We start from the raw sequence: 17,835 nt of genomic DNA on the forward strand, positions 1-17,835 counted from the left end.
TCGGCATGAGCGAATGCCGAGCTAGGATCACTGGAGCTGCTCACATGTCTGCACAACATTCACGTTTTGTTTCTCCACAGTCAATATTGCACTCTGTTTGTCTAATCGTCATATCACCACAGCTCAGGTTACTCTTTCCCTACACCTTTGAGCTCTTTTCTACAGCCCAGACGCGCGATCCCCACTTGACGTCCTCGACGCGCCCCGCGTCTGCTCGCATACCCCACAATGACAGGCACGACAGAAAAGTTGGCCGAGAAGCTGCCCTCGCCAGAAGAGCTCAAGGAAGATGTCAAAGAGGCGACCAAGAAGTCGTTCCAGTCGCTGCGGGCGCTGGTCGCGGGAGGCGTAGGTGGTGTATGCGCCGTCGTCGTCGGCCATCCGTTCGACCTGGTCAAGGTGCGAATGCAGACAGCCGAGAAGGGAGTCTACAGCGGGGCTATGGATGTCGTGCGGAAATCGGTCGCCAAGGATGGGCTGGCGAGAGGACTGTACGCGGGTGTGTCGGCGCCGTTGGTGGGTGTGACGCCCATGTGTAAGTGCTCATTCACCCAAGCCGTGACAGATGGTGTGTGCTGACAAAACCCAGTCGCCGTATCCTTCTGGGGCTATGACGTCGGCAAGCAGCTCGTGTCCAGCTTCTCCAAAGTCGAGAACAACCAGTTCAGCGTCGCCCAAATCTCCGCCGCCGGCTTCTTCAGCGCCATCCCGCAGACGCTCATCACCGCCCCCTTCGAGCGCGTCAAGGTGCTCCTGCAGATCCAGGGTCAGAAGCAGCTCGCACCCGGCGAGAAGCCACGGTACTCGGGCGGCGTCGATGTTGTACGGCAGCTCTACAAGGAGGGCGGTATTCGCTCCGTGTTCCGCGGCTCGGCCATGACACTGGCGCGTGACGGGCCCGGGTCGGCATTCTACTTCGCAACCTACGAGGTCGTCAAGAGGAAGCTCACACCCAAGGACCCCGTGACTGGCCTGCCTGGGCCGCTGAGCTTGTCGGCTGTTATGGTCGCTGGTGGTGCCGCCGGTATCGCCATGTGGATCCCCGTGTTCCCCATCGACACCATCAAGTCCCGCCTGCAGAGCGCCGAGGGCCGGCCAACAATCAGCGGCACTATCAAGGGCATTCACGCGAGCGGTGGCTTCAAGGCTTTCTTCCCTGGTATCGGACCCGCCATGGCTCGTGCCGTTCCCGCAAACGCGGCCACCTTCGCGGGTGTAGAACTCGCGCAAAAAGCTATGAGGAAGATGCTCGACCGCGATGGCGAATAAGCTTGCTTGTCTTGCGGTAAAACTTTATGGAACTACGAGATTTTCCTTTCCGTCAATGTCCATCTTATGTTCGAGCTTCCGCATTGCATACGGCGTCGTTCGAATTCATTCACGATATATATGTATATATATGTATAGAGTAAGGGCTTTCTAGAAACGGCCGTATGTCCTCAATTATAGTTTTGTTTCTCCAACACCTCGCGTTTGCTCACTGTGCGGGGCGTGTGTCGCGAACTTGGCCAAGGGAGCCCTGTGGAATGTGGTCTTGCTCACAGTCTCTCGTATGATTTGACAGTACCTTCCAATGCTACAGCCTCATGCGAACTCAGTCACGTCTTGAGGATGCAGAGTGAGCAGATCGGGAACACCAGGTATGTGCCTTCTTTGTGACAGTCGTCCAACGTACTCACCATATCCTTGCGTCGGATTCTTTGTCCGCGCCTCTATACCCTGCCCGTCTTGTGGCCGTTCTATTTCCCGGCGATGCCGTTTCAGGAGCTGATGCTCGAGCGCTGGTTCTGTTGGTGGAGGATAGGGTTACATTTCCGCCCTGCCCACTCAGAGTAGTCGTCCCACTAGGAAAAGACGTACATCAGCGTGAGATATTTCAGAATGAGGATTACGCGGGTCGAAGCATCAACTAGTTCATTGCTTCCCATCCGTTCGTTCGATCCTAGCATATCCACGCTACCACTTCCCCCAGACGCGGTTCGCACGTTCATCCTCGACCATTCGTCCGCAAGACTGTCATCTAGTCCTGCCTCGTCGCCTCGGATTGTGGAGTCTCTGCATTCGCGAAGGAAGTCGGTTCACCCACCCTTGAGCAGCGCTATGGAGTACGGCACATGTCCTGATGCGGAGTTCTTCAACAACCTCTCCCCAGATTCTGACCGAGAAGACGACAGAAAAGATCACGACTCAACGCAAAACTCTGACGAGATCCGTGAGCAGCCTACCCGGGGCACGCTGCTTGGAATAGAAACCAGATACGGACTAAGAGGCCGAAGCAGAGAAAGAAGCCCAACCGCCGAACCACCACGCATCCACACCACCAGAGAAGAAAACAAAGACACAAACGAAGCGCGTCCAATATCCCTGAAGCGTCTGGGCAGAAACAAAGTAAAACTCGTGCACAACCACGGCTCGAATCCCGGGACACCGCGCGGTTCAACGCGAGGTGGTGAGTCGGATGCATCGCCGTTCCCGTCTCCGTTTCCGGGGTCGCCCATCCCACTGTCGCCCGATAGCAAGGATGCGCAGGCCGAGTTGCTGGGCTTTTACCGGCGGCATAGGAGGAGTGTGTCTGAGGGGTTTGGCGCGGATTCCGTGTTTCGGGGACATGCGCGGGCGTTTGAGGCTCTTGCTCCGTTGCCCTTTGACCGCGAGATGTTGTATTCGGCTACTAGGGCGGAGTATGTGAAGGCTTCTTTCTCAAGGAATCGGCGGGTTACGCTGTCTCCTATCAGTGTTGAGAATCGGTATCGGGAGGGGCGTCTTCGTGCGTATTGTGGTGAGAGGCCGGATCTATTCACGCACGAGGACGTTTGTGCGGAACTCCCATCGCAGTTCGGACGAGCCGATAGTGAAGATGACTTTGGAAAGGGAGAAGTGAGGTTAGACAGCGGCTACGCAGACAACCCCCACACCCCCTTCGACGACCGGAAAGGAAAACACGTCCTCAGCCTCCTCCCAAGCCCACACGAGCACAACACGCAACCCCGATCAAAGCACGCCGAAAACAAACCCCATCCATCCCGCAACGACGAAACAGAAACCACAATCTGGCTCACTCTCCAACGCACCAACTCGCCCACACCCCCCAAACTAACCCACCTCACCATCCCACCACCAGCCCTCACAAACAAAAACCCCCCCACTTTCGACGACAACCTCCTCGCCCAACACTTCCGCAGCGCACATGACAACCTCGCCGGACCCTGGGCGACACGCACACTCAGCGCGCGAAAACTCACAGCCATTCAACTCGTGCGCGTGGGGACGTGGAGCGGCTCCCCCTCCTCTTGCCACGCGCCGTGCAGACTCCTCGCTGTGGGGGATGGCGGTATGGTGCGCGGCGTGTGCACGGAGGAGGGTCTTATGGCTTTGTACCGCTGTCCTGAGGCTGGGGCGGGTGCGTTTGTGTGGGTGGATTGGGCGCGGCGGGTTGGTGCGTTTGTGCGTGAAGGACGGCGTGATGGGGGGGATGTGCCGGATTCGGTTGTAGCGATTCGGTTTGTGCATGCTTTGGCTGTGGGGCGGGTGCTTTTCGCGGTTGCGGTGGTGCTGGGTTCTTGTGTGTTGGCGGTTGTGCTGTGGGTTTTCTGCGATGGGGGTGCGTTGGGGGAGGTGGGTGAGGGGGATGTACGGCGGAGTGGGAGGGTGGGGAGTGGGATGGCGGTTGGGGGGTTGGTGGTGCTGGTGGAGGGGATGGGGGTTCTGGTTTGGGTGGGCTTGAGCTGAATGCGTTACTGGCTTCAGGGTGTTTTGTTGCGGTAGAGGCTAGTTTCGCGGGCGTGTATTGGTTTGCTTGTGGATCAGATCAAACGATGGGAGGAGGGTAAGGAAAGAGTGAGAAAGATGAATTAGGGCAGGTATGCTGAGACGGATACAGGAAGCTGTCCATGACGTAGATTAGTGTTGTATAAATGATGTTGGATGATGAAGAGATGATTGTTCTGCTGGTTGGGCGGTGTGGGATGTTACATGTCGTTGCATGAGGATGCTCGTACTGGAGGAAAGTTGAAGTACTGGAATAGCCTCTGTTCGGATGTGTAGTTGTTGGGTACGCGAGATGGCCAATGTTAGATGTAGTCCCTACTCGTGGTGTTCGGTAATCCAATTCAAACGAACTCGCTCGTTTGCCATACCCCATATACTACCATGGAGCTGAATATTGGCAATTGCACCACCATGTTACTGATTGGTATTCTCTGAGCTAGACTCAGGTATATCTTGATAAATTGTACGTCGACTCGCGTAGTGAATTGGCATTAAGTGAATGCATGCTCAACTCTTGCCTTCTTCCAAGGATACACTATTAACTACCAGTAGGATTGGGTGTCGCAAGGAGCTCCAGACGCAAGCCCGAGGTTTCCAAGGGAGCGACAGGGTTAACTCGTGACCTGACCCTTCGTCATAACGCGCGCTAATCCCTTACAGTACACAGCCAAACAAGCTGTCGCATGGATTGGTGATTGATGATGCCAATTACACAATTTATTAATATCACTTTGTCACCTGAACACAAAACACTCAGCATGCGCGAAGAACTGCCAGCGATGGGCTCCATGTCGTCGCAACCCAGCCCTCATGCACCGCAAGACGCGGTGTCTCCCGCCGCAGCTTCTCCATCCGCCAAACGCGAGCCCCACTATAGTACGCTATCGGTCTATTTTCCCTACTCAGTCAATTTCTGCGAAAAGCAGCAGGAATCTGGGCTGACCTATGACCTCGCGCAGGCCCCGAATTCGACGACTTCGCGGCATCGCAGCAGCTTCTCGACGAGCTAGCTCGCGCCGAGGAAACCGAGCTCTCGCCGACCCTTCAAACAACTTTTCGCGCAGCTTCGCGCAAACGCACACCCGCGGCTTCACTTCACCCCTCACGCCCGCCCTACCCGTCAGCACTAGCTGAAGACGACGACACGGTCTACCACGACGCTGAGGCACCGCAATCGCGACTTCAGTCTTCGCCGCCGCCAACGATAGCCGTCAGTGTGCCGGAGAAGAAGCCGCGTGCGAAGGGGAGGAGAAACCTGCGAGCTAAGGTCGGCATGAGCAACCCCCTGCTGGAACTGGTGTCTTCAGGACAGAGCGAAGGCGCAACGTCGACACCCTCGTCTCTGCGATCAAGGCGCAAGCGGAAACACGCAGATTCTGCGGAACCTGGATCACTAAGCCAGGCGGTGTCAGTAGATGCGACACCCGCGACACACAAGAGGAAGAGGACCGAGTCCCGCAGGAGCGCAGATTTGGAAACTACACAAAGCGCAGAGGAGTCTGTTCAGGATGCTCAAGCGGAAAAAGAGTAAGTCGCCCATGGCAGGCTACAGGCACTGAACATGTATTTGATCAGTCGGTTCTAACTTGTCCTAGCATAAATGGCCTCGAATCACAACTTGCACTCACAGCCCTCACGCCAGACAGCCTGCCAGAGTCCTCGCACGATAATGGCAATGAACGTGCCGGGCCCTCAGAAACAGAAGATGCGCCAATGCTTCCGAGGAAACTACTGAAAGAGCTCAAGGCCAAGGCGATGGACGCAGCGGCCGCGTCGAGACAGGCGAGAGAGAGAGAGACTGTCCCAGAGGATCAACAACCAACGAGTCCTTTCTCAGAACAAGCGGAAGATGAGACAGAAGAGAAGGAAGATCCAGACGAGGCCTTGTCTCCAACGGCGGCTGAAAACGCGACTCAAGCGAACGATTGGTTCATGTTAGACGCTGAAGACGACGACATCGCTGAGCAAGAAACCACCATACCCGAAGATGATGTCAGATCAGACACAGAGATGAAGACTGAATTGAATGCATTCGCAGGCACACAGCACAGTCATGCCGCTTCTGAAGGAAACGGCGATGACACTGCTGTTGAGTCGAAGAAATCTTCTAAGAAATCTTCAGCCGAGGGCAAATCGACGAAAGAACGCCGCAGGGCGCCAGGCAAGAGTGACCGAACACGGAAGACTGTCGCGCGTCCTAAACAAAGAAGATCCTTCGGAACATCTGCAGCCGCGACAGCACTTCTTACAGTACGCACTCTCAACCCCGAGCCGGACGTCCGAACCGAGGGTGCATTTACAGATGACGAGGAGGAGCGCATCCGGAGAGCCATCGAGAACTACCAAGAGAGAAAGGGTCTGCAAATACCTGAACTTGTTGACATCATCCAACTCAGGAGTGACAAAACAGGAACCTGGAGCAAATCCAAGGACATGAACCAGATCAGCCAGGACAGCAAAGAGTTTTGGGACGAAATCAAGCCAATATGTCCAGAGCGCAAAAGCCATACCGTTCGGACTCACATTCGAGGGCGCTATCACATGTTCACATCTGGGAAATGGGCAGAAGAGGAGGATGAGCAGCTCAAGGAACTGGTTGAGCAGTACCCGAATCAATGGCCACTCATCTATCAGAAGATGCCCAATCGAGCGCCAACTAGCATCCAGAACCGCTGGCGAGACTACGCCCAATACGGCGATCGCAGGGCAATTCAGCGCTGGTCTGAGGGAGACGAGGAACTTCTTGTTCGCGCCGTGTCGACCGTCGCTCAGAAAAACGAGGACGAGCGGGCGGCAGCGGGAAAGCCGCCAATCGACAACTACACGAGAAGCGACATCGACTGGAAAGCAGTGTGCATCGAGATGGGCAAGGTTCGCAACCGCACCCAGTGCGCGGAACACTGGGCTATGATGAGTAGCCGCTCTTCTGCACCTGAATTTCGAGTGGAGATAAAACCCAGGAAGACTCACGTATCCGAAGAGTCCGTCCACTCGACACCCGTGAAGCGCAAGCGGACGTCGAAGACGCAGAAGTCTGGCACTTCTCCAACAAACGCACCCAAGAAGCGTGAGCGTCGCCGGTTGCAGAAGAAGGAGGAAGATGACTCGTCTCAAGCTGGCAGACTGGACGCGAGCAACATGCGTACTGGTGATAGGATGGACCTCGTCGCAGCCATCATCGAAGGCGAGTACGAAGTGGAGGAGGACATCGACTGGCCCAGGATATACGACGCCATGCGGCAATCATGGCCTGTCACAACACTGCAGGCGGGGTGGAAAGATCTACTGGCACTCGTTGACGAGCAGCAAAGTCTCAGCAAAGTGCTCGACGATATCCTGGCGCACATGGCAGCGAACCATGGCGACGAGTGGGACGACTACTACAATGATGCGGAAGACAGGGGCGAGGAAGAGACCAACACAAAGAGGACCGCGAAGAAGAGAAAGTCCCGCTCGAAGCAGTCTACCTCGCAGCCCACTACTCCCAGAGGCTACAAGTCTTCGGAGCTTATCACGCAGAGCGACGATGCCGAGAGCGAAGCGGAGTCATGATACACATGTGGCTGGCAGTTTGGGAGCTGGACGGGCGGCGGGCTGGGAGTTGTATTGTCGACTAAACTAGTATAGCTTTAGGTCCCACTTCGTCTACACAAAGCTTTTTCTAAGCAGCTGTATCCTCGATAAGCTCTCGATTAGGCAGCTCGTCTAAATTGGCGTTGCTCGTTCTCGGTAGAGATGGGGAGATGAAGGGCAAAAGTAATATGAGTAATTTCGAATATCTGCATATCGTAATCATGTTGCCAAACTGTAAAACCCCTTCTATTTTGCTGCAGTCCTTGGCACACAGAGCCGCGAGTATCGATCAAGCGCTCGACAAGAACCATGCCATAGCAATGCTGCGATAGATCGGAAACGCCGTGTGAGGGGTCGATTCTTCACGTTTCATGACCCCTGATTTGATCGCGTCGCGTCGTCAGCGCCAAGACCTGTATGCGGCCGTGAGGCGTTTGTCTCCGAGCTTAGCGATCCTCACGCTGCTGAATAGCCCGATTATCCGGTAGGGCATAGGACGGATACCCATGAAGTTGATGGCGAATCCGACATGGACATACGAAAGCCTGGTGACGTATTCAGGAGCTGGACACTCTATTTACCCGCCGACTGTCTCAGATGCTGATGGGTACGGCACTTCTGTATAAGGCGTGCGTCCAAGAGAGTGGACATGTGGCATCTCCAGTGAGTGCTGATTCAAGGAGACAGGCAGCGGTTAACAAGCACCCACATAACTATTCCCAAGCACCCACATACAGGGCCTATATGCAACTAGTGCTAGTAGTGTTGCGCAGACTCCCTAATAGACAGCTGCTATACTATTTAACGTGTAGCGTGTCTGCTAGGAGGAATTTGTAGTACAGGAGTTACTAACTATTAATACTTATTACGTATTTAGTAATTTTTGTTATTTATTGTTATTTAAAGTTTACTTTATTAGTTAATTATTTTAATTAAAGAGCTTATTGCTATTAATAATTATATTATATATACTAAATTTATTATATTATTTATCTTATCTACTATACCTTGTATCTTATTATTACCTTTATTATTACTGCTACTAACTCTATTATTACTACTATTACTACTACTAGGTATATAGCTAGTACTATTATACTTACTATTATAGTTACTATTACTATTTAACTCTAATATAGAGCTACTGTTAAGGCTAGTAACGCCTACCTCTATAGCTAGCCTAAACTCTTTTAACGTAAGTAATAATAATAAGTAGAGTATAGTATCTATAGCTTTAGTAGATAGCGTAAATAACTTACTATATAATTATATATACTCTATCTATAAAAGAAAAAGATAGGCTTATAAGTATATTTTATATAAGTACTAGTACTATAAAATTACTATTACTAATATTAATTTTAGTAGCCTATAAAATAGAGTATTAGATAAGAACTATAACTATAAGCTACTACTAGAGGCAACATATACTATACTAGCTAAGGCTAAGACAGTAGTTAAAGCCTAAAGAAAGAATTATAGCCTTAGCTATAAGTATTATAAATAGCACTATAGTAGGTATTACTAACTATAGTTTATATATAACTACTAAAGTAAGTAAAAAAAGATTACAGCTAGTGTATATAATAGAGTAGGCATAGCGTTATAGAAGACTAGCTGTAAAATAAAGTTTTAGCTAGCTACTAAGAATTATACTAATCTTAAAGATACTATATAAAGAGTATTATACTATAAAGAGCGTAAATTAATTATTTATAACTACCTACTAAAGAGAGATACTTACTTTATCTCTTACTAGTATTATAAGACGTATAGTAGACTTAGTTATAAGCAGCTAGTTAAGATTTAGGAGCTTATAAAAAGTATAAAATAGGTACTATTAATAGTATAAAAAAAGTAACTAGATTTAAAATAGATATACTAAGATATTAAAAATAAGTACTAAGCCTACTAGTAGTAGTAGCTTAAGTAGAAGATAAAAGTTAAGGTCTTAGAATAGAAATTATATAAGGCTAGCTAGTACTACCTATAAGTAAGCTTATAATAGATTTTTTAGAGTTAAGCTCTAAACTTACTTAATTTTTAGAAGGCTTACGCTAGTTAACTAAAAATTCTTTAGCCTATTAATTTTAGGCTTAGTATTTTACCTTTTAGGCTTAGTGCTACCTTAATTAAGGTTAGAGTTTCTTAGCTAATAAACTTTAAACTTTATAAAATATTAAAATCTATTAATAACTATATTAAATTTTTACTTCTTATATTACTTATATACCTTACGTAATTTAAAATGTTACCTAATATACTTCTTCTTAATTATATATTTAAAATAAATTATTATAGCCTTCTACTACTTAATTTAGTAGGCTCTAATATAAATAACTATATAATTTACCTTAGTATTATACTTATATTACGTAAAGATAAGGCTGTATTTACTTAGGTTATTATATAACTCTAAAAGCTTCTTATAGTAAAAAGTATTACAATTTAACTATTTATTATTAATAATAATAAAGTATATATAAACGCACTTAATTACGTATTTAATTTACCTAAAATTATTATATATTAGTAGTATATAAATAAAGATGTCCTAAGCTATATTTAATTAGTACTAATAGCTAAGTTTAGGTAGTAATATAATAAAATCCTTTAGGTTAATACTAAGTCTATAATATAGTTTACTAATATATACTATATAGTACTAGGCTCTAAGACTTTAGCTAAGTTTAATATAAACTTTAAAGCTATTAAAACGCTATCTTCTTATACTTATATATATCTTAATTACTACTAGTTTAGCTACTATAAAGATAAGCTTATTAACGTATAAATTAATAAGTTAGTTAACTTTAGGCTATCTATAACTTTAAAAGCTAAGAGTGCCTACTACATTATTAAGGACTAGCTTAATAGCTTAGAAGCTAATATACTTTAGCTATTTTATTACCTAAAGTTATTTTATAATAAGTATATTAAGTATAATTAAATACTTAATAGGTAAGTAAATTACGCTATCTAGAGTAACTATTAAAACCTAGCTTTTACTAGTATTATTAGAGTTATCTTATACTACGCGCTTATACTTATAACGTAAGAGCTTAAGTATACTAAAGGTAAGCTTTATATATTATAAGGTAACTCTAGCTACTTTATAATAGATTATATAGGCGTCTATATATACTCTAAAGGTCTACCTTATTAGTATTAGATAAAGAAGCTTAAGCTTATATCTAAAGCTCTAAAACTTAATAATTTTAATATATATTAGTAAGTTAATTACTTATAAGCTTCTATAATTAAGCTAGCTCTATATATATTAGAGCTATATATTATATAATAATAGTAACTTTATAAGCTACGTTACTACGTTACTAGTAGTAGGTAGTAAGGTAATTATTATAAGCCTAGCTTATTTAAGTACTTTAATAATAATAATACTATAGTAATACTACTAGTAATACTACTAGCTTATATAATAGTTAAGCTAGTACTCTATAAAAGTATTATTATTTTACTAGTAAATTAAGTAGCTTTAGCTACTTACATTAGCTATTTATATATAATAGCTACCTTATAGCCTATAAGGCCTATACTTACTCTATTAACGCAGCTAATATTATATACTAATACTTACTATTACTACCTAAGCCTACTCTAATTACTACCTTAATTACTACTCTAATTACTACTTTAATTACTACTTTAGCTACTAGTACTATACTTATTAAAGCTTTAAATTAATAGTATATACCTTCTATAAGCTTACTAATTAAGTGCCTAAATAGCTTACTATAGGTACCTAATACCTTTAATAAGTATAAACTATATATAGTTTAGTACTCTAATAAGTACTAACTTTATATAATTTAGCGCTTAATTAGGTATTCTATATATAATCTTACTACTCTTATTAGCGCTAGTAATACCTACTACTTATTATATAACGTAGATATTTACTCTATAGCCTTTATAGCCTAACTTATATATATAGTAGGCTTTCTAGTACGTATAGTAGCTATAGGTAGTAGTATATAAGTAGTAATAGTAGTAACTAAAAGAGCTATAATACTAAGCTTCTTTACTAGTAAGAATAACCTTTATATAATACCTAGCTTACCTATTAAATTAGCTGCCTTTATTATAAGTTTAGAGCCTATATACTATAAATTATAATATAATAAATTAACTAGTAGAGCTAGATAATAATAGCTTTAGGTTTTTAGTACTAATAAGGTAGTATAGTTACGCTAGCAAATTACTTTTATACAAGAGCTAATTTAAATTATTACACTTTAATTTTTAATTATACGTAATAATAGTAATAATAGTATATAATAGTAATATTTACTGCTAAGTTCTATATTACTAATATATTACTTAGTCTCTAGCTTTAGTATAAGTTACTATACAAACTAGAGATTACAATACAGGATAATTGTGTTATAGGTGCATAACGCTATCCTTGATTTATCTTATGTAGGTGCTTAGGAATAGTTATGTGGGTGCTCGTTAACCGCTGCCAAGGAGACAGACTAAACGGGCGTCGGCACGCCTGACACTGTCAAGACGGACCAACGAATTCTAGCGCGCAGGGTCGATCGCAGCCGCTTCTCGCAAGGCAACAGACGCGATTGGGTATTCACGCGTTGGCATTTCCACCCCCTACCCGAGGCGGAAACAAGCCTCGCATACTTTGTCTTGGCAAGCCGCGTCGTGGATGCAATCATGCATCCACAAAAGCCAAACGTTGCCGTTCGTTGCGCCGGTATCTTTGCGAGCACCTCCTTTCGACGTTGCTTCTTCTGCCATCAGTGCCGCCTGCTGTGGTTAGTGTAGAGAACCGTCCTCGCAGTCATCCCAAGTCAACGGCGATGCGTGGGAATACACTCCTTGACATCTAGATATTCTACATTCTTTGAACAGCTGTAACTTTTTTCCTCTACGGCCACTGCCCCCTCCTACCAGATATTATAGAAATATTGCAGTAATAGCACAATGGCGCCCCGCGACGCCAACTGGATCGATGTATGTCACACGCGCGTTCCCGTCTCCCGCCGCGTCACACACCCGGCTAACATGTTCTCGTCCAGGGCCTGCGTGGCATTGCCTCGTTCATGGTCGTGTCGGGCCACTTGTGCACCGCTCTCGTGCCATGGCTGCACTCGCCCGCCGCCGATGCCAAAACCGCGCCACACCTCTTCCAGATGCCCTTCTTCCGCCTCGTCGTCGGAGGCCGCAGCGCCGTGGCCATCTTCTTCCTGGTGACAGGCTACGTAAACTCTATTGGGCCCATTGGCAAGTCGCGCGCTGGGAACCACGATGTAGCATTCACTGGCATTGCGAAGAGCGCCCTTGCTCGTTCGGGACGCCTGGTCCTCCCCACCATGCTCGCGACGTTTCTGACTTGGCTCCTCGCGAATACGAACGCATACCACATGACAAAGCATGTCGACTCGACGTGGATTCGCCAGGGCTGGCATCGCCAGGAGCCTACGCTGTGGCAGGCGTTCTTGTCGCTGATCAGGGCCGAGACGCAGACATGGACAGTGGGTTGGAACGATTATGACGGCACACAATGGACGCTGCACTTGTTTCTGGAGGGCAGCATGTTGGTGTACACAACCATGTTTGCTACCGTGCTGGTGAAGCCGAAGGCACGCATAATAGTCTACGCTGCTTTGTACCTCTTCTTCTGGCAGCAAGGCGAGGGTGAGTTAGCACCAAGCACGAGGCGGTGAAAAGTAAATGCTAACGCGAGCAGGACTTGCAATTGGCGCCCTAAAAGGCCTAAACATCGTCATGGGCATGTTCGTCGCAGAGCTGCACAACCACTACAAAGACTCCGCCACCTCGATCCTCCCCGCACCCGTCCCCGCAATCATGATCCTGATCGGCATGTTCATCGCGGGCTACCCACAAGACAGCCCACAGAACGCGCACTGGTCCCACGTGATGCAGAAATTCATGCACAGCATCACCGTCGAGAAGTCCGACGTGCGCCGCTACTGGGACCACATCGGGGCCTCCACCGTCCTCCTCGGCATCTTCTTCTCCCGCAACGCCCGCCGCGTCCTCACGTCCCCCGTCTTCAACTTCCTGGGCCGCGTCAGCTTCCCCGTCTACCTCATGCACAACACTTTCATCAAATCCGTCCTGACGTGGATGATCTACCTCCCCTCGGCCATGAACCCCCAGCGCAATGCAAAGGGCGAGCCGATGGATCTTCAGCGCGGATCGAGGACGCATATGGTGCTTGCTATTATCGCGTTTTATTATATCTTGTACCGCTGTGCTGCGCTGTGGGTTAAGCATGTTGACCCTATTTGCGCGACTATCGTCAATACGGCGACGAAGTGGGCGTATGGCGAGCCGCAGCAGAGAGAAGCTAGACCGATCCTTGGGAATCCGAGTACGGATAAATCGGTCTTGCCGTCGTGATTTGCAGGCATGTATATTTTTCGTTGCATATCGAGCGCTATCTATCTTCAAGATCTAGGTTTCTGGAGCTGGAGACTCTGATTCAAAAATTATGTAGAACGCATTTTTAGTACTCTTACTTTTTTCCTCTCTTTCTGTTCAACATTGTCATTGTTGTTGCTGTGCGTGAATTCTGGTCGCGGTTTTGAAGGTGCCCTTTTATACCACTGGTTTTGCATTGGAGTGGAGCGTGGAGTTTTCGTCGGCTTTGCGCGTCTGCATACATGTATACGTGCATGTGGGGACGTTGGGTATTTGATTGTCTTGTTAGTTGTATTGCATGGATGCATTGACTTGTGGATTCGGCATATAGGATGGAGAAAATGAACAGCATTGTAGACGTTCGATAGAAGACAAGAGAAGACATAGGGAAAAACACCAGATTCATTACCATCCACTCACTCGCTCAACACAAGCGCCCTTTGTAAAATTCTTGGTCTGTCAACATACCACCATATTAACTGAGTTGAGGTCTCGCAACAGCGTGACGACTACATGCATGTTTTTCGTGCGGTTTGTATGTCTTGTGGGGTGTGGTATACGCCTGGGCTGGTGTACTTGGGGCATTTAGGTATGTGGGTTGGTTGCGATTTGTCTTGTTAGGGGGGTATACGGTGTTTGCATCTACATAATCTTCTTCTTTGTTATTTTTTTTAGTTTTCGCTCCTTGTTGTTCTCTGCCTTTGAGCTACGTGGTGCCTTTCTGTACAGCGGGGTGAAAAGAGGCATGAATAGGTTCTAGCATAGAGGTAGGGCCAGAATTCCTTCCTTTCATCTGTGTCTTCTATGCAGTCTATGTCACTAGACGAATACATGGAGGTCGCAGTACCAAAATCTCAGCGAAGATAGTTTATCTTGTATTCTCCTTCCGACCGTCTCTTAGTGATTCGGAAATGTAACAAAATAGAGGGGACAGAGAGGTCCAAGGGACAATAGATCATGTGAATACTTTTATTGACGAGTGACCGTCCTATAAGGGGACGGATCACCCGTATATCTACCTAATCATGTGATGTAGGGTTGCGTGGCGCAACAGGAAGCCTGGGAATCGAGCAAGGGGCAAGAAATCTACCGACAGCTGGACAACTACGTCCCAGATTAGAGTAGACGGTTTAGGTCTAAACTTCTGGCGGTATACGCCTAGCATGCACTTTTCTTGGTGTAGTTTTGCAACTTCTGGGGGAGTTACGCATATTGTTGGACATGGCAGATGATGTAAGTACACAGCAAAGTAAAAAAGTCCAAGTCAATTGGGATAGACTAGGCGTATACAAGCAATACTTACAGCACACAAGTCTCCACAGAGTTTTGCATGTAGTTGTCCAGCTGTTGAGAAACTTTGCAAACATCTGATATTTCAACTAAACCCGAGGCACGACCTGAGACTGCGAGCAGCGTAGAAGGAACACAAGCATATTGCAAAAGACTTCGGAAGTGGCATTATCAAACTGATATTCTCTCGATCACCTTTGCTGGTCTAACACCAGTACCCTGTTATTCGCTCGCATTGTAGAAGGGGATGTGGCAAACAATACAAAGAAAAAAGGAAAGTACCACAATAGAGCACAGTCCTATAGAAGACTCAATATTCAAAGTCTTCGTCTCCCTCATCTTCAAGATCTCCATCTGCATCTTCGACGTCGCTCAGGTCGTCCTCCAGCCTGGTAAGGTTCATCACATCTATCAGTTGTTGACTGAAAAACTGACCTTGTACATCGCTCTTGGGTATGGGCTGGCAATGAAGGGCAGCTCGATATTTCCGGTTCAAGGCGACATCCGTAGATGTCACATTCCCCTCGGTCGAAACCTCGCCTGTGATCATCCCAGTTGAGTATGCACTGCCCCCTCTAACAGCTCCGTTCTCAGTCCAGCTGCAGCAAGGGCGACCGAACAGCATACAAATCAGACAGCAGTCTGTGCCCGGGATCTGGATGCATGTGTACCCCAAGGATTGGATAGTTTCTGGGCTTAACATGGCGCATCCGTCGCATGTCTGGTGCTGGCGAAATGGACCGTCCACGTTATCCAGGCCGAATGCGTTCATAGCTGCGACGATACTGGCCTTTGGTTTGAGTGCTCCGCTGCGCATAGTAAAGGGTTTTTGAAGCTTGACTTCGATAGTCTGAGTATGGCCGTTGTAGACGGTTTGGAGAACATGAGCATAGCCTCTCAAGCGTGGCATCCATGGCTGTGGCTTGTTTGGCACCGCATTGAACAGCCACTGAACCATAGCAATGGTCTTGATGTAGTTAACGTGCGAGCCCGGCATGTGTTTGTCTTCGAACGTATACACTTTGTGGGCGTATAGGTAACGGTACCTCCACTCCCCAGATTTTGGCGGATACTCCCACTCGATACGTACCGCTAGCGAGCGGCCTTGGTCCCAGTTCTGGAATGTACCAATAACGGGAAGGCGTGACCAAGCAAAGGGACGAGCTTGCCCATCCGTCCGGACTTCAAATAGGAGCTGGTAGGGCTCATCCTGACGAGGCCCCATTGATCCGTCAAGGACTTTCTGCGAATGACAGACACTGAAGAAGGACCTCCCGGCTTGGTACTTCTGGAAGGCGCACATTATGTCGTAGGCCTCAGGGCTACCGCTGTTCTTGTGATTGTATTTCGCGATCTTCGATTTGGCTCTCCTGAACACCGTTATAGGAATAGTGGCCCCGGTGTTCTTGCATTTGACAAACGTATCATGACGAAGGAATAGGAGTTGTTCTTTGGTCACATTCCAGTCTTTGAATGGCATGCTGTAGTTTGCGCCGTGGGACACACCAAACGATGATCGGTTGATGGCACCAGGACAGTGAGTTTCACCGAACACCTTTTCTGAGACTTTCCTGAAATAGAAGGCGGCTTGGATGGCCTCAACGTGCTCGATATCATCGGCGAAACCAGCAGTGCCACCCAGATCGGCGAGGACATTTGACTTATAGGATTGAAACAAACAAACAAAGATCTGTTCGACGAGGTATGCAAAGTCAATGATGTCTGTCTCACTCATAACGCAGAGTGCCGACGAGAGGAGTTGCTGGGAATCGCGAGCTAAATCGCCGTAAGAGCTCGTAGTGGATAAGGAGCTGTCGAAGCGATCTCTAAAGTCAACAGCCTAGCCAACGTAGATATACTTCGTGTTTGGTAGCCAACGCGTCACCGCGGAGGTGGAGGTATGGTAGCGTATGTAGATGCCGCCCGTGCCTTGTGGGAAGCTTCCGTCGATAGCATATCTGGCGGCAGTAATGACATCCGTGATTGTGAAATTCTTCACATTCAGTGTTACATAGAGGTTCGCGTCTTTGATGCCTTGGATGATGGTCTGGGTGATAGATTCGATACAGCAACCCTTTCGCTGGGTAGTCCTCTTGTCGAGCAGATCTTAGACCTTCGAACCCATAAAGGGCGCTGGGTTTGTGTGGAACTCATTGATAAGTCCTGTGATGGTTCTGCCGAGAACAGTCATGTCGGGAGTAGTGGCTCTTCTCCCCGATTCCGAGCTCTCAAGCTGCCATTCACTAAGATCTATCTTGAAGTCCCAGTCTTTGATGTTCGGCATGCCCTTCTTGATGTTGGAGCGGGTTGACTCGACAAAGAAGTCCTTGTTCATGGTGCAATCGTACTGTATCGTGACACCAGCACGAGGTCCTTCCGTGGGGATGTGTGCGCCATCCGCGATCGAGCTGCCGAAGTTCGAGAGCAGATTAGCATTCGCGGCAGGGGGTTAGATACGTCATGACGGCAGTTAATGTAAAGTCTGCTGTGTGAGTGTAAGAAGGACGGAGGAGGCGTAAGCAGCAGTGTTTATATGAGCAGTGAATCAAGGCCGTCAACAGTCTTGGCATGGGGCATGAGAGCCACCTAGTCTCTCACCTTACACACCATATGATACATATATAGTATACCATGACTTCGTTACAAAGGCTGACGTTCACACTGCGCGCAATCCTGGGGCGCTATAGCAGGCTACGCCACGTTCTCGTCGCTGGACTCTCAGTGAAGGAGTATACCAAGAGTGGCATACTACCGAGCCTCAGACGATACTCGACAGCAAGA

The 17,835-nt window shown here is 47.4% G+C and overlaps 5 protein-coding genes across 5 annotated transcripts; 4 read left to right on the forward strand and 1 right to left on the reverse strand.

Moving 5' to 3' along the window:
- Positions 1–53: 53 nt before the first annotated feature.
- P153DRAFT_352259 (mitochondrial carrier) lies at positions 54–1,682 on the forward strand. The gene is made up of 2 exons (XM_033666377.1): positions 54–535; positions 590–1,682. Exons 1-2 carry the CDS (start codon positions 229–231, stop codon positions 1,267–1,269), a joined length of 987 nt encoding a protein of 328 aa, XP_033517784.1. The 5' UTR covers positions 54–228; the 3' UTR covers positions 1,270–1,682.
- A 160-nt stretch (positions 1,683–1,842) lies between these two features.
- On the forward strand, positions 1,843–3,729 carry P153DRAFT_402001 (uncharacterized protein; the record flags this gene model as incomplete). The annotated part of the gene is made up of 1 exon (XM_033671958.1): positions 1,843–3,729. Exon 1 carries the CDS (start codon positions 1,882–1,884, stop codon positions 3,727–3,729), a length of 1,848 nt encoding a protein of 615 aa, XP_033517785.1. The 5' UTR covers positions 1,843–1,881.
- A 713-nt stretch (positions 3,730–4,442) lies between these two features.
- Positions 4,443–7,551, forward strand: P153DRAFT_435984 (uncharacterized protein). Its single transcript, XM_033673196.1, has 3 exons — positions 4,443–4,644; positions 4,728–5,295; positions 5,364–7,551. The coding sequence occupies exons 1-3, from the start codon at positions 4,467–4,469 to the stop codon at positions 7,318–7,320; spliced, it is 2,703 nt and encodes a 900-aa protein (XP_033517786.1). The 5' UTR covers positions 4,443–4,466; the 3' UTR covers positions 7,321–7,551.
- A 4,509-nt stretch (positions 7,552–12,060) lies between these two features.
- Positions 12,061–14,190, forward strand: P153DRAFT_328451 (uncharacterized protein). Its single transcript, XM_033665355.1, has 3 exons — positions 12,061–12,330; positions 12,396–13,014; positions 13,067–14,190. The coding sequence occupies exons 1-3, from the start codon at positions 12,301–12,303 to the stop codon at positions 13,741–13,743; spliced, it is 1,326 nt and encodes a 441-aa protein (XP_033517787.1). The 5' UTR covers positions 12,061–12,300; the 3' UTR covers positions 13,744–14,190.
- A 1,174-nt stretch (positions 14,191–15,364) lies between these two features.
- On the reverse strand, positions 15,365–17,389 carry P153DRAFT_391629 (uncharacterized protein; the record flags this gene model as incomplete). Its single annotated transcript, XM_033671084.1, has 3 exons — positions 15,365–16,894; positions 16,940–17,101; positions 17,168–17,389. 3 exons carry the CDS (start codon positions 17,387–17,389, stop codon positions 15,365–15,367), a joined length of 1,914 nt encoding a protein of 637 aa, XP_033517788.1.
- Positions 17,390–17,835: the final 446 nt, after the last annotated feature.

This window comes from Dothidotthia symphoricarpi (assembly GCF_010015815.1).
Source record: "Dothidotthia symphoricarpi CBS 119687 unplaced genomic scaffold P153scaffold_32, whole genome shotgun sequence".
Taxonomy (NCBI): Eukaryota; Fungi; Ascomycota; class Dothideomycetes; order Pleosporales; family Dothidotthiaceae; genus Dothidotthia; species Dothidotthia symphoricarpi.